General features: G+C 41.2%; 1 protein-coding gene across 1 annotated transcript in view; it reads right to left on the reverse strand.

Moving 5' to 3' along the window:
- EPB41L5 (erythrocyte membrane protein band 4.1 like 5) overlaps positions 1-16,215 on the reverse strand; it is a gene marked incomplete in the record, with an annotated part of 2,576,260 nt that overhangs the window by 631,838 nt on the left and 1,928,207 nt on the right. The window contains 1 exon segment of the mRNA XM_044060661.1: positions 5,899-5,996. Coding sequence (XP_043916596.1) covers positions 5,899-5,996 — 98 coding nt within the window.

Raw genomic sequence — 16,215 nt, forward strand, 5'->3', positions numbered from 1 at the left:
TTAGTTAACAACGTTACTCTACCTCAAATTTTCCAGTCATGTCTTATTGGAAATTAAATAAAGAACTAAAAGTTTAATTAGTATACAAACAGACTCATAATACACTTCAATTTTTACAATTGTATTAAGTATGAAATACGTACTGTCATACAGCTACATGAACATGGCAAATGAAAAAGCTCCTGCAATACTAAAAATAAATACTAACCAGGGTAACAACAGCAAAAATCAGTGGTGAAGGCTATTCAGAAGTTATCCACTAGGGCTTCACCCCAACACATTAACGCCAACATTTGTGGGTAAATACTGCACAGATTGCATCCTCACCACAGGTTAATTACAGAACACTAAGTTGTCACAATGTTCTATATGCCCAGGTGCTACATTAGTTACCCTTCAGCATACTGGATGCTGCTTTGCTATAAGTACTATTTTATATCATCTCTGAGACAAATGACTCGGAGTAAAGGCAAAATGTAGGTTGTTCATTTTAACCTTTCCCTTTTAGACAATGGAGAGGCGGAGAAAGAAATCTCATATTTGGGGGTGCAGCCCCTTCCTACACAAATGTTTTGAGTGACACACTGTTCTTTGTTACAATGTTGTGTGCCTGCTTTATACTGAGGTTTAGATTAGTTGGTTATGATATAGTTTCAGTATCAATTAAGGGATTCCTAATGCTCAATTATAGATGCACTTAATTATGATAAATATCAGCATAAAAATAACAATATTGGTGGCTAGACCTTTTTTCCCTTTGCCAACACTAACATCATGTAAAAACAATTATAGCTCAACAAACATTGATATATAAAAATGGCAATAACATAGCTGTTCAGACCTTTTGTCCGACTATGTACTTTAATAGAACTAAAATGTTTAAGCTCCGTTATTTTAGTTATTCAATATTATACTACAACTCATGGCATTTTTTTGTTGAAAGCTATTAAACATCTCTGTAGTTTCAAATTCATACAACGGCAAGAACATAAAAACAGAATAAACCTGCAGAGCTGCTGGATACACCCTTAAAAAGGAAGCCTTAAGTAGCTGTGATTTTTATTTTGCAGATATTTGTTACACAGACATACTACAGATTAAGGGCAGCGATACAGACAAATGCTTTAGGTGCTACAGTACCTCTGGTAGTGAGACAAGTCATACTGTTGGCTGTGATCTCAGTCTCTGTATTATAGGCATACCTAATATACTAATTTCTTATTTGTGTAAGACAAGACATTTTTTCTGGAATTAAGTGCAAATGGCATTCAGAACAAATAACGACAAGCGAAAAACAGATGTCTTACTAATCTTATGTGGGTTTCAGTGATCTGAGTCACAAACATGCAATTTTTAACTTGTCCAGATGAAAAAAAAATCTACATCTCAACTTAAACTATAATATACATACTCTTCTCCTTAGTATCTACTTGATAAATCTCTTACTTTTACACGTTCATTCTATGACAGTTTTCCATTTGTAACAACCTGCACCACCACCTTTTCCATTTGTAACAACCTGCACCACCACCTTTTCCATTTGTAACATAAGCTGCACCACCACCTTTGTTGGAACAAAGATATACTAGCCATTTTATTTTACCATCGTTTTACATTTGTTTACTGGGTAAATGCACACATTTAGTCTTTTTTTTAATCATTTTATATTCACTGACTTGCCAAATGCACTAATTTAGTTTATCATTTATTTATTTATTTTTATCATTTTACATTCATTGACTGGGTAAGTGCACTGGTTTATTTTATTTTTTTTTTAATATTTTATGTTTACTAACTGGGTAAGTGAACTGGTTTATTTTACTTTATTTTTTTTTATCATTTTTACACTCATTGACTGGGTAAAAGCACTGGTCTGTGGATGCTTTCCAAGAGGGTTTCCACCTTTCGTTGTGGTGGAAACTGGACTTAGACCAATACCCACTTCCACCTCATATAACCCTGCCCACACCACATCCTGTTTCCACCCATTTTGTGACATCACCATCAAGTCATCTGAATGGAACACCTACTTTTTCCACTCGTGATACCTTTTTCTGACATTTTACTATGCCTTTTCTAAAAAAAAAAAATCTGGACTACCGGACAATCAGTTTGATTTCCGGACAGTCCGGGAAAAAAAAAAAAAGACAGGTGGCAACACTACTTTCCAGACATAATTCATGCCCTAGAGGTTTGTGATAAAAGGAAGAGTAGAGTTCCTACAATAAAATAAATAAATCTGTATAATAACCCAGAATGATACCGCAAGTACAAGGACAAAATAATTGACTTCAACAATTGGCTAAGCTTCTTGTGTCATTCTAAGGGGATCCAGTATCTGTCTGTCTTGGATGACATGATCGACAAACCACGATGCTTTGCCAGAGATGGCCTGCACCTGTCGCCCTTGGGATTCCGGATACTGGCTAATGGTCTTGCCACCCCTATAGTGCCTTTTTTAGGCAAGATTCAAATGACAAATTCACCACCGTAACAGGTACAAGCAAGCAAAATCTGAGGGTAATGTTACTTAATGCTAGAAGTCTAAACCTCAAAATTCACTCACTCAAGGCACTCCTTAAAAATGGAGAACATCGACATCTGTGCAGTGAGGACCTGGTTCACGGCTCCAGAGAGCACCCCTGCATTACCAGGCTATAATTCATACCACACCTTTCAGCAACCTAACCTGGACTGAAGAACTAAAGGCGGAGGCGTGTCCATATTATTTAAAGATTCACACCTCCAGGCTAGTTGCTCAGCATAATGCATCCAAGATAATCCAAGTACAACTAACTCTGGGCAAGACCGCAATCCAAATTGTAGCTTGCTACAGATCCCCCACCATGCCCCAGGATTTCCACTCCTCATTTCTTGATGCACTTGAAAATATTAGGGGACAACCTAACACCCTAATAATAGGCAATTTCAACTACCCCACCATTAACTGGGAAAACTACTCATTTACTAACTCTTGTGCTCAACGTTTTCTGGAATTCATAAATTCCAATGCCTTGGATAAACTTATCCAAACCCCAACCAGGGACAGCAATATCCTAGACCTGGTCATTACCAACATGGGCAACTGGTGTTCCACACCAGAGGTCAATTCCTCATTAGTCAGATCCGACCACAAGCAAATCACCCTAGACATCCACATCCCACCTCCACCCTCCATTAGGGAAACCACCGTAAAAAATTTCTCCAAAGCCAACTTCACGCTTCTTAAGACAGAAGTGGCAAACTTCACGACACTCATGCTGACGGACAATAGAGGTATGACTGCTGAATCCTATACAATTGCACTTTATAAGCACTTACACGGATGCATGGATTGTGCAATCCCTAACAGAACCAAGATGCTATCCCCCCAAAAAAGAAAGCCAATCTAGTGGTCCCCTGCTATAAACAAACTTTACAACAGAAGAAAGAAACTGTTGCAAAAAAGAGTAAAATCTCATAATTGGAGGAACTCCGTGGTCATCCTCAGTAAGAAGCTGATATCCATCATAAAATCCTCAAAAGCTAGTTACGAAAACAAAAGTGCCACTGATTCTAAAGACAACCACAAAGTATTCTATAGCTATGTCAAGAATCTCAATGACAGATCTGCTCTGAGTTACAGCACAATGGCACTAAATATACAGAACCAACTGATACTGCCAACATCCTGGCAGATAGGTTAAGTTCTAACTTACCCCTCTCTCATCCCCTAAAGGGCCTATCTTAATACTGGAAGAATGCAAAGTTCCTGTAATCACGGCTGCACAGGTAAAAAACACTCTCCAAAGCCAAGAACACTGCATCCATGGAACCGGACAACATCCCAGGCTGCGTTCTACATAAACTACAGAACGAACTGGCACCCCACCTAAGTACCATGTTCAATCATAGCCTCACATCAGGCTTTGTGCCCACTGAATGGTGCACAGCAATGTTTATCCCCCTCCACAAAGGGGGAGCCACCACGGACCCCAGGAACTACCGCCCCATTAGTCTGATGAGCCTGGTCTGTAAGGCTATGGAATGTATCATCATGGAATTTATACACAATGAGATTGGTAATCTCCAAACTCTGGACCCTACACAGTTTGGGTTTGTAAAAGGCAGATCATGTCTCCTAAACCTGACAGACTTCTTTGAAGCGGTCACCAGAGCCATATATGAGGGTAAGGTGGTTCACACAGCCTATCTACATCTTGCCAAGGGTTTGGACACCATCCCCCATTCTGGAATTATAGATAAACTCACTAAACTAGGTATAAATCCCTATGTCACAAGATGGGTTGCCAACTGGCTCACTGACAGAACCCACACTGTGAAAGTAGCAGACTCTAATTCCAACTTCAGACCAGTGACAAGTGGAGTGCCACAGGGTTCAGTCCTAGGACCTCTCCTGTTTGGTATCTACTTCTCTGAAGTACAGGCTAACACATAAGGTCTTTGGCTAACAAAGTTCACAGATGACTGCAAACTAGGAGCCATAACCAAAACTCCTAACGATGTGGACATCCTACAAAAAGGCCTCACTGAGACAGATGCCTGGTGTCAAAGCCATGGCCTCAAGCTCAGTGCCAAATAGTGCATCGCCATCCCTTCTGGTAAAAACTCTGTACCCATGAACTACCACATAGACAGTAGTCTACTTAACACCGAAAGTGTGATAAGAGACCTTGGGACACAGGTGAACAGTAGTCTCTCCTTTGATAATCACATCACCACAGAAGTCAGGAAATCCTTCTACGTGGTCATTGTTCCCCTCTACTCATCACTCATTAGACCCATTCTAGAGTACAACGCCCCTTTGGTATGTACCTCACAAAACATCTACAACAACTGGTAAGGCTACAGAAATACCTCACAAAGAGGATTACTGGCCTCAAACAGATGCCCTACGCGCAGTGTGTCTCAAAAAACTCCAGCTTTACTCTGTCACATATCACCTACTCAGAGGCGATCTCTACCTAACATACAAAGCTATGTCAAACCCTGATCTGTTGGACATGCTCCACGTAAAGAAATCCCAATCCCTCCGAACTACACGCTCTAGGGACCTAAACCTTGTCACCACAATAAACGGAACATGCTGGAGGGATAAATTCCTGTCCCAGAGATTTCCCATACTCTGGAGCAAACTACCTATCCATATCAAACAAAGCTCCTCATTAGTACTCTTCAAGAAAAATCTTGATGTTTGGATGGGAGATAGGAAATTCACCCTAGGAATCACTTCTGTGGCTCTGCTTTTCAGGGGCACAGGAAAATAATTTTCTTGGGTGGCAAAAACCAGGGTACCGTTTGGCTAAGCTTACATAGGCCCTAGGGCCAATAGCCTAGTACCTACCTATACACCTATGAATCTATTTTAATATATTTTGCAGATTTATTAAAAAATACAGTATAATGACTGAATGTCAATATCTACCAGGACCACTTTACATAAAATCATTTTCGGTAAAGGTATTAGGAAAAATAACTGATATTGGGAGACATGTCAGCAAAAAATATAATACCAGAACTATGATGCTAGCACAGTTGAAGAATGACTATAGAGTTAATATCACTACTAGAGTGTTAGCGCACAACAGTAAGCCATTAACTTACAACATCTTATAATGCTTAATGTTTGTTGTTTATAAATCCTGTCAATAATGCCACTTTGTCCAATTGTTCTAAACCCACACTCCTCTTCTTCCTAACATTAGCTTCTCATTCAACTACATTGGCACCAAAGAAAAAAATAAAAGGGTCCCCCATAAAACTGCATTTTTACCACTGGCACATAAATAACATGGTATTCATCATATCAAAATGACAATTCACATAAAATGGGAATTTCTGTTCAACTTCTAACCTTGTATGAAGATCAATCAAAGTTACTTTTTAAATATATAATACCTGGCATGTGAAAGTGACATTGAGATGGGGTTGAAAGTCTGAAACTTGGGTGATCTCAGCCTCCAACTTCTTCAGCTTAGCTACTACTTCTTCATACCCTGCAAAGCATCAAGAAATATTAATACTAATACATGCACATATAAACTCTATGAATTAAACAATCTGCACTGTTTTTAGGAATAAAAAAATGATTTCTTGCAACTTATCATTGTGTTTCCTTCAGGATTTTGAAGACAAAATGGTTAAAGATCTAACAATCAAAATACTTAAAAGACAGTTTCAAATTACTTATCAAATGTAGATGAAAGCTGCTTCTACTAGGTATATTTTCACTCTTGTGAGGCTTTAATCTTAAACAAAGATGGACAAAACCCTCTGATCTGGGAGATCATGAGTGCTGTATCTAACAGGTGAAAAATATTCATAAAAAACGTTTCTTTTTTGGGTGGGTTGTGGTGTAACCTGATTAAAGCTGCTCAGCTGAATGCAACAACCAATATACTAATTCATAATTTGAACAATGAGCAAAAAGGTCACACAGAAAAAACAATCAGGAAAAACTGAGACACAATTCTAGCCAAGCTACAATCTCCACTGAGTGACCCCTCAGATCTCTTGCACTAGAGGCACATGGGATATATACAAATGACCCCTATGAACTTCAGGTGTTGCAGCTATATGGTGATTCTGATTGCCTTTGACTTTTTTCCTTTTTAAGCCATTTAATGGCCAAATTCAAGTCAGTAAAGCCAAACCCCACTGGCTGTGGACATGCATGTTTTGGCCTTGTTATGGCCTCATCAGCACAGTACAAGGGAGTACTGCTTGCTGATAGAGTTAGGCAGGTAGTTGGGGAGAGAGATACTTTTGCCCCTGTGCCTGATAATGGTAATCCCACATACTTGCACTTTTGCCCCTGTGCTTGATACGTGTACTCCCACCTACTTAAACTTGGTTCCTCTGTGCCTGATACCTGTACATGTTTGCCCCTGTGCCTGATAACTTACTCTATATCATTCAAATATCCCCCTCAAATCTACCTTATACTATACTTAGCAACTATCAGGTCAAACTCCAATTTCCCTGTAGCATTAACTCTGTTTAATACTTTATACATCCACATGTTAAAAAATGTCCATATTTAAACCAACCTACATATAAAATGCCTAAATCCTAAAATAAAAAATAAGTATACTTTGTTTCTTTTTCCTGTTTCAGAAATTAGCTCTCAGTGGTGACATCCACCCTAACCCTATGCCAACATACCAAAACCAAACCTCTTGCACAGTTCCCAACATCCCTCTTTCCAGCTATACACCCAAAAAAAATAAATCTAGAAGATCTACATCTATATAACAGGGTGGCTGCGGTGGTACAGCAGTTAGCGTTGCCACCTCACAGCAAGAGGTTCTCCAGTTCAATCCTCGGCTGGGGTCCCTACTGTGCGGAGTCTGCATATCCTCCCTGTGGTCGCGTGGGTTTCCTCCGGGTGCTCTGGTTTCCTCCCACATCCCAAAGACATGCTGCAGGTGGAATGGACACTGTAAATTGGCCCTAGGTGTGAGTGTGTGCCTTCTGTGGAAGGTTGGGTGCCGAGCTGGCAACTAGACACCGTAAAACTCCACTGCCAATCATGAGCGGACAGGTGATCTGCTGTGGCGACCCCTAACCGGGAAAAGCTGGAAGAAGATGATCTACAACTATATAACAAACCTCTACAGCATAAGTAATCAAGTTCCTGAATTTCACACATGGATATACACATGCATACCCCAGAAACAGAGGCTATAACAGAATCTTGGTTAAAAGATGATGAAAATGATGAATAAATTCTTCCTCTCTGGGACATAATATTTTTAGAATGGAGAGAAAAAAAACAGAAATGGTGGTGGAGGTAGTTATAATATTTCAAAATATTCTGGAATTCTATCCACACCAAACTGCTACTCTGAAATCTTCCTGTCCTCACACAAACTAAATAATAATAAAAGCATATGCATTACTGGCATCTATATAAAACCAGGAAGCAGCAACTCAATTGCAGAACAGTTCCTTCACTTGACCTATTCCAAAATAAAACAAGAGACTACTATACTCAAAGATTTTAACATGTTAAAAACACTACAACCTCAGACCAAGCTACAAACCTATTCAACTTCAGTCAACTTATCTCTAGTGCTAAACATATAACAAATCACATTACACTATTACTGAATGGACCCTGTCAAATTCTCCAAAATATATTTCCTGTCTCTCTCTCTCTCTCTCTCCTGTATACCTTAAGTGATCATCTACCAACTTTTGCTATCAGGAAACAAACCAATATACACAAGCAAGGGTCTACTTTATGTCCTCAAAAGCAAGTTGGCCGAATACGAAACGCCTGACAATGCCCGAACACTGACTAACCCGAAACTGGAAAGAGCTTTGTCCACGATCCCTTACACCACTGCACTGAATCAAGCAGAGGACTCTTTCCCTTCACCGGAAAACGTAAATGTAGTTCAGTTTTCTGACCAAACATTTTTGTAAGGTTAGGTAAAGTTTATATACAATATACAAACTTTACCTAACCTTACAAAAATGTTCATACTGTGAGAAATTAGAACAGTGGTGATAGGGATCATGAACAAGTCACCTGAATAGATATATTTCAGGTTTCGGGACATACGTGTTTCAGGTTAGTCAGTGTTCAGTCGTTATGTGTCGGGCATTTCGTATTTGGCCAACTTGCTTTTCGAGGACATAAAGTAGATCCCACAAGCAACGATGGTACAACAATGCAAAAAATGTATAAAATCGACACTAAGCACAGCCCTAAAAAGCAGTAAAGTAAGAACAATAACATATCATCCCCAATGGACAAAACAGTGTTGCTGTTTAAACTCAATTTTCTTAAATACTCTAAACTCTCTTGCCCCTATTAGAACCAAATGCATCAAAAGCACACCTGCTACATGGTTAACCACCCAGATCAAATCACTAATGAACCAAAAGGATAGAGCATAGAAAGCCTTGCAATCCAGTACAACTGAACCAAACTTCCAAACCTTCAAGTAAAAAAAAAAATCACAATAATCCTGAACTCATCTGGTCCTCTATAAACAACTTTGTATACCCTGGCCATGCCGCCCAGCCTACACCCAAGCAATATCTCCAATTCAGAAAGTTTAGCTAACCAATTCAATTCCTTCTTCATTCAAACAGTGGACTCCTTACTTAATATCAACCAGAGCACTCAAGCAGCACCCATATCCACACACAACCACAGTCTAATCTTTCCCCTTTCATCCAGTGCTCACAGTTACAATCAGAAAACTTCTCAAACTTAAACCAACAAACTTAACTTCAGACAACCTACCTTGTGAAAATACCATAACAGCTGCATATACCCTTGCATATCGTGTATTCATCTTAATTAACTGCTCCGTCAAAGAATAGCATGTCCAAGTACTTTGGAAGAAATCCTTTATCTCAGTAAGAAGCTGAGATCCCTCATAAAATCCTCCAAATAACTGAAAGTGAAAGCTAGTTACGAAAATAAAATTGCCAAAGATTCCAAAGACAACCACATGGCATACTATAGTTATGTCAAGAATCTAAATAGCAATGCTCAGATATGCTCTGAGCTACAACAGAATGGCATTAAATATACTAATCCCAAGGATACTGCCAATACCCTGGCAGATCGATTTAGTGCCAACTTCACTCCCCTCTCACCCCCTAAAGGGACCATCACAATACCAAAAAATTGCCAAATGCCGGTAATCACGGCCACACAGGTAGAAAATGCACTCTCCAAAGCTAGGAATACAGCATCCATGGGACCAGATGACATCCTGGGCTGTGTACTACATGAACGGCAAAATTAACTGGCACCTCATCTAAGTGTCATGTTTAATCATAGCCTCACCTCAGGCTTCGTGCCCACTGAGTGGCACAGAGCTATAGTTATCCCACTCCACAAGAGGGGATCCAGCTTGGATCCCCGGAACTACCGTCCCATCAGTCGGACGAGCCTGATCTGCAAGGGCATGGAACGCATTGTCATGAAACTTATAAACAAAGACATTGGCAACCTTCAAACACTGGACCCCACCCAGTTTAGTTGGTGAAGGGCCGATCTTGTCTCCTGAACCAGATTGCCTTCTTCGAATCAGTCTCCAGAGCTGTGGATGAGGGTAAGGTGGTCCATACAGCCTATCTGGACGTCGCCAAGGCCTTCGACACCATCCTGCACTCTGGAATCACAGATAAAAACTTACTAAGTTGGGCATACATCCCTATGTCACTCGATGGGTTGCCAACTGGTTACTGACAGAACCCAGACTGGAAAAGTAGCCAACTCCAAATCCAGCCCCAGAAGAGTGACAAGCGGAGCACCTCAGGGTTCAGTCCTGGGACCGCTCTTGTTTGGCATCTACTTCTCTATAGTACAGGCCAACACTAAGGGACTCTGGCTAACAAAGTTTGCAGATGACTGCAAACTGGGAGCCATTATTGAATCCCCAAATGTTGTGGATATTCTACAAAAGGGCCTTACAGAAACAGGTGCTTGGTGCCAGAGCCATGGGCTTAAGCTTAATGCCAAGAAACGTACAGTTATCCCCCTTTGGGAAAAACCATGTATCCATGAATTACCACATAGGTGGCAGTAAACTAAACACTGAAAGTGTGATAAGAGACTTAGGAACAGAGGTGGACAGTGGTCTTACCTTCGATAACCACATCACCACAACAGTCAGGAAATCCTTCTATGTGGCACACCTCATCACTAAGGGCTTTTCATCCAGAAAAAAGGAGGTAATTGTCAAACTGTACTCATCCCTCATTAGACCCATTATAGAGTACAATGCCTGTTTGGTATGTACCTCACAAGACATCTGCAACAGCTGGAAATGCCGCAGAAATACCTCACTAAAAGAATCACAGACCTAAAGTAGATGCCCTATGCTGACCGTCTAAAAAAAACTCCAGCTATACTCTGTGGCATATCATCTACTCAGAGGCAATCTCTGCTTAACATACAAAGCCATGTCAAACCCTGAGCTGTTGGACATGCTCAACTTAAAGAAATCCCAATCCCTCAGAGCCACACGCTCTAGGGATCTAAACCTTGTCATCACAATGAACAAACATGCTGGAGGGATAGGTTCCTGACCCAGAGACTCCCCAGACTATCAAGCAGCGCACATTCTTGACCCTCTTCAAAAGGAACCTTGACGATTGGATAGGAGATCAGAAATTCACCCCGGGGATCACATCAGTCGCCCTGCTAGACAGGGGTCCAGGGAAGTAAATACTGTGGGAAGAAATATCCAGGGAATTGTTATGACTAGGCTTGTATAGGCCCTAGGGACGATAGCCTAGTACCAACCTATGAACCTATCATCCCACTGCACAAGTGTAGCACCTCCACTGAACTCTCCCAACTACAGACTCACTGCCATACTGCCCCCACACTAAGAATCTAGAAAAATGTGTATAATCCCAACATTTGAAATATGCCACCATCAATAACCTTCAATTCCCTCTAAACAGTTAAGGTGCACAGCACCACCCAGAACTTTATAACTATAAACCAAAACCAAAATTCAGGTAACAACTTCAGCTGTATTCCTACATCCGTTGAAAGCATTCAACACTGTCTCCTTACTTTGTCTTAACTTTCCATTAATCTCCTGGTTTACAAGCTTTCACACTAACTGATCTCAAGGTGTAAAATGTCAGAAAACTCTTTTCCTTCCTTCCCATCTCAGTTGGGGTCCCCCCAAGGGTTCATTCTTGCTCTTCAATAAATTTGTTAATGATCTCCATTCAACCAGCATTCATGCCACCATAGTTCAATACACAGATGACTCCACTCTCATCTTCTCTTCCAAAAAATCTATGAGTTACAAAACTTTACTAAAGAATCCTTCAAATCAATTGAAACACAGCTATCCAACTTCCAACTTTTCCTAAATCCCCAAAAAAGTAATTATTCACCTCCAAACAACTCTCTAATCAGAAAAATAACTACTATAACACTGTCCAACATCAAAACAGAATGGATAACCCACACAAACCTGCTAGGTGTCATTATAGACAATGACCTAAAATTTGACTTAAAAAAATAAGAAAAACCTATCAAAAGTTAGGCAGCCTGTTCAGAATCTCCGCTCACCTAACCAATTCCTCATGTAAACACATTGCTTTAACCTTCTTAGTCCCAAAAAGTACAGTTTTGTACACCTACCATAAATGTAGATGTTAGAGTGTCTTCACTGTTGAAGTCATAACTGTAGGTGTTCCTGCCGGCAGGCAGCCCGATGTCGGCCAGAATTCCAAAGTCTGGGTCCGGCGTCGGCTGTACCAGCAAGTACCCTGACGTCAGAACGCAGAGATATAAAGCCGTCAGCCGACGCCATCTTCTCCAGCCTTTCTTGCCCCAGATGTCAGAAGCCCCCAGTAATCCAAAAGGTGTCCAAAAAGGAAACACAAATACACCACAAAAGAAGTGGAAGAGGGAACAAACAAGAATAAGAGGGGATAGGTGGGAGGGAAACACCGACTGCAACAGTGAAGACACTCGAACATCTACATTTATGGTAGGTGTACACAACTGTACTATGTTCTTCGTGTTTCACTGTTGCAGTCATAACTGTAGGGTGGAATCCCAAAGCAGTGAAAGAGGGAGGAGGCTATGCAGAAGTAGGGGCAGCAAGAAGACCCTGCAAAACAGCAGAGGTAAAGCCTGCCCTAGACTTAGAACACAGAGGGAGATTATAGTGCTTGGAAAAAGTATGCACTGAACTCCAAGTGGCAGCTTCCAAAATATCTTTGGTAGGAACTCCTCTGAGAAAAACTGCTGAAGTGGCAGCTGCTCTAGTAGAATGACTCCTCACAGTACCTGGAATCTGTTTCCCATAGTGAGAGTAGCAAAACCTTATTCCATGAGCAATCCATTTGGAAATAGTTTGTTTAGAAATAGCCTTGCCTAGAGAACTGGAGGCATAAGAGATAAGCAAATGATCAGATTTTCTGAAATCTTTAGTTTTGTCCAGGTAAAATCGTAGCTGTCTGTGTACGTCCAATGAATGTAAAATCCTTTCCCCTTTATTTTGAGGATTAGGAAAGAAGGTAGGAAGGTGAATAGTCTGATTTAGAGCCACTTTCGAAATCACCTTAGGCATAAATGTAGGATTGGTCCTCAAGGAAACTCTGTCTTGGTGGAAAATAATATATGGTTCCACAGCCATGAGAGCTTGCAACTCTGAAACCCTTCTGGCAGAAGTCAATGCTAACAAAATAGCTGTCTTCCAGGATAAGAACTTGATATCTGAAGCCGCAGCAGGCTCAAAAGGAGGCAAAGTATGTTTCTCCAAGATATAATTAAGATCCCAAGCAGGAACAGGAGGAGTTCTGGAAGGCCTTAAATTCTTAGCCCCTCTCAAAAATTGTCTCACCAATTGGTGAGAAAAAATGGGAGGATCAGTGCTGAAATGAGCTGAGATAGCAGAAGCATGAATTTTGATGGATGAAAAGGAGAAGCCTTTAAGCAAAAGGTCTGAGAGGTAAAGTAAAATAGAGGAAATATCAGGCACAACAGGGTTAGAACCTTGGTCCTGCATCCAAATACAAAATCTTTTCCATTTAGAAGCATAAGATTTCCTAGTGCTAGGTCGTCTAGCTTCTAAAAGAACATCCAAAACTTGTTTGGGGAGAGCAGAAGGAATCAAAGGCCCTTGAAGAGCCAAGCTGCCAGACATAGGGTCTTGAGTTGAGGGTGTAGCATCTGACCCTGATGCTGGGACAGAAGAGAAGGGTTCAGAGGTAGAATCCAAGGAGGTTCCAAGAACAGGTGTTTTAAGGTTGGATACCAAAACTGCCGAGGCCAATTTGGAGCTATCAGAATGATTATCTTGGGCTTGTCCTGTTTTATTTTCAGTAATACTCGAGGAAGAGGAGGGAAGGCATATCCCGAAAGGTTCCTCCAGCTGAATGACAGGGCATCCACTTTCCAAGCTGTTTTGTGGAAGGACCTGGTGCAAAAGAGAGGCAGCTGATGATTGAGATGGGATGCAAACAGATCTGTCTGAGGACAACCCCAAACTGCAGTAATCTTGCTGAATAGGCTGGGGTCCAGCATCCATTCGTGAGGATCCAAAAGGTTTCTGCTTAGGCTGTCTGCTAAGAGATTCTGTTTTCCTGGAATGAATTGAGCTTGAAAATGCAGATTCAGATTTAAAGCCATGTCCCATAACTTCATGGCTAGTCTGCAGAGGGGGTAAGAATGAGAGCCCCCTTGCTTGTTTATGTACCACATGACTGTGGTATTGTCTGTACGAATCAGAAGAGGCCCCGGATTTAGATGTTTTTGGAAGGCTAGAAGAGCATTTTGAACTGCCAACATTTCCTTCAAGTTTATGTGCCAGGCTAGATGCTTCTTTGTCCAAGAACCCTGCTGGCAAAGATTTTGAAAATGAGCTCCCCAAGCATAATCCGATGCATCCGTGGTTATGGTCTGAGAAGGTTGAGACAGACAGAAGGGATTCCCTTTGTTTAAAGCACAAGCCCTGGACCACCAAAGTAACTCCTTCTGGAGGCAGGGAATCAGTGGAATCATTGTGTCCAGACTGTGGTAATGCTGTGACCATACACTCTTTAGGTACCATTGAAGTTTTCTCATGTGAAGCCTTGCATTTGGAATCAACAGAATGCAAGAAGCCATGTAGCCCAATGCCTGCAGGAATTTCCTTGCAGTGAGCTGAGTTAAAGTAGCCAAGGTTTTGAAAATTGAGGCCAGCTGTAATTGTTTTTCTGGAGTGAGGAAGGCCCTTTGCAAGTTTGTGTCTAGAAAAGCTCCCAAAAAGATCATTTGCTGAGAGGGGATCAAATGTGACTTTTTTTGTGTTCACTGAAAATCCCAGTATAAGGAGAAGACGTTGAACAAAATGCAGATGCTGAAGTAAAAGGTCTTTGCTGTCCGCCTGAATCAGGCAGTCGTCCAGGTAGGAGTAAATTTGAATCCCTTGGAGTCTGCAATAAGCTACTACTGGAGCCAGGCACTTGGTAAAGACTCTGGGCGCAGTAGATAAACCAAAGGGCAGTACACAGAATTGAAAGCGCCTTGAACCTGAGGTATTTCCTGCGTTCCTACCTGATGGGAATGTGTAGGTAGGCTTCTTTCAAGTCCAATGTCACCATCCAGGCATCCTGGGAGAGCATTGGAAGAAGTTGTTGTAAAGTAAGCATCTTGAACTTTGGAATTTCCAGGAAGGTGTTTAATACCGAAAGGTCCAGAATCGGTCTCCATGAATTTTGCTTTCTTGGAACCAGAAATAGTCTTGAGTAAAAACCTTTTTCCATCTCTGAAAGTGGAACAGGCTCTATGGCTCTCATGGCCAATAAGGCATCCACTTGATTTAAGGCCTCTGACCACTGATGTTTTGGCAGATCTGGCCAACCGATAGACCTTGGCAGAGTATGAAAGTGGAATTTGTAACCTCTTAAAATCACATCTAAAACCCATTTGTCCTGGGTAATCTGAGTCCAATTTTGGTAGAAAATTTTAAGTTTTCCTCCGAGAGGGGCTTCCAGGCAAAGAAGACCTGTAGCCAAGCAGAGGGAGTCATTGGGTCTGCTTCCTTTGTGATTGAGATCTGTCTTCACCCCTTCTAGGTGATGAAGCAGTCCATTGTCTGGACCTGTAAGAGGCCTGTGCCTGAGCTCGACCTCTGGGGCGTATATATCTTCCCCTTTGAGGCCTGTCAGATGTGGGAAAGGACCAATTTTTGGAGGGCCAATTCCTGGAAAATCTAGGAGGCTGAACCTGTAAGAAATCTTTCACAGTCTGCATAGATTTTGCTTTTTCTTCCATCTTTTTAATAACCTCCTCAGCCTTGGATCCAAATAAAACATCATGCTGAACAGGGGCATCTAACAGTTTAGTCTTAACCTGCTCAGGTAAATTCTGCTCACGAAGCCAAGCATGTCTCCTGATAACAGTACCAGAGGCTGCGGCCCTGCAAGAAGCTTCCAAGGCATCAAAACCACAATGTAAACTATGTTTGCTAACTTGTTCAGTTGCATGCAATACATCCTGTAATTCCTTGTCCTCTGCACATGCAAGAAAGGTAGAAAGCCTTTGCTTTAAAACAGACAAAAGAAATTGCTGTTACTTGAACATGTGAAGCTGGCAATTTAAAGCTCTTATAGAAAGAGTAGCAGAAGTATAAACCTTTTTGTCCCACCTGTCCAAGGCACGAGAATCCTTTTCAGAGGGAATAGGATTTTTAGATGAAGCGGCCTTAGAACCCTGAGAAATAGTTTCAG

Source organism: Protopterus annectens, chromosome 2.part0, assembly GCF_019279795.1.
Source record: "Protopterus annectens isolate FY-2018-M chromosome 2.part0, PAN1.0, whole genome shotgun sequence".
Lineage (NCBI taxonomy): Eukaryota > Metazoa > Chordata > Ceratodontiformes > Protopteridae > Protopterus > Protopterus annectens.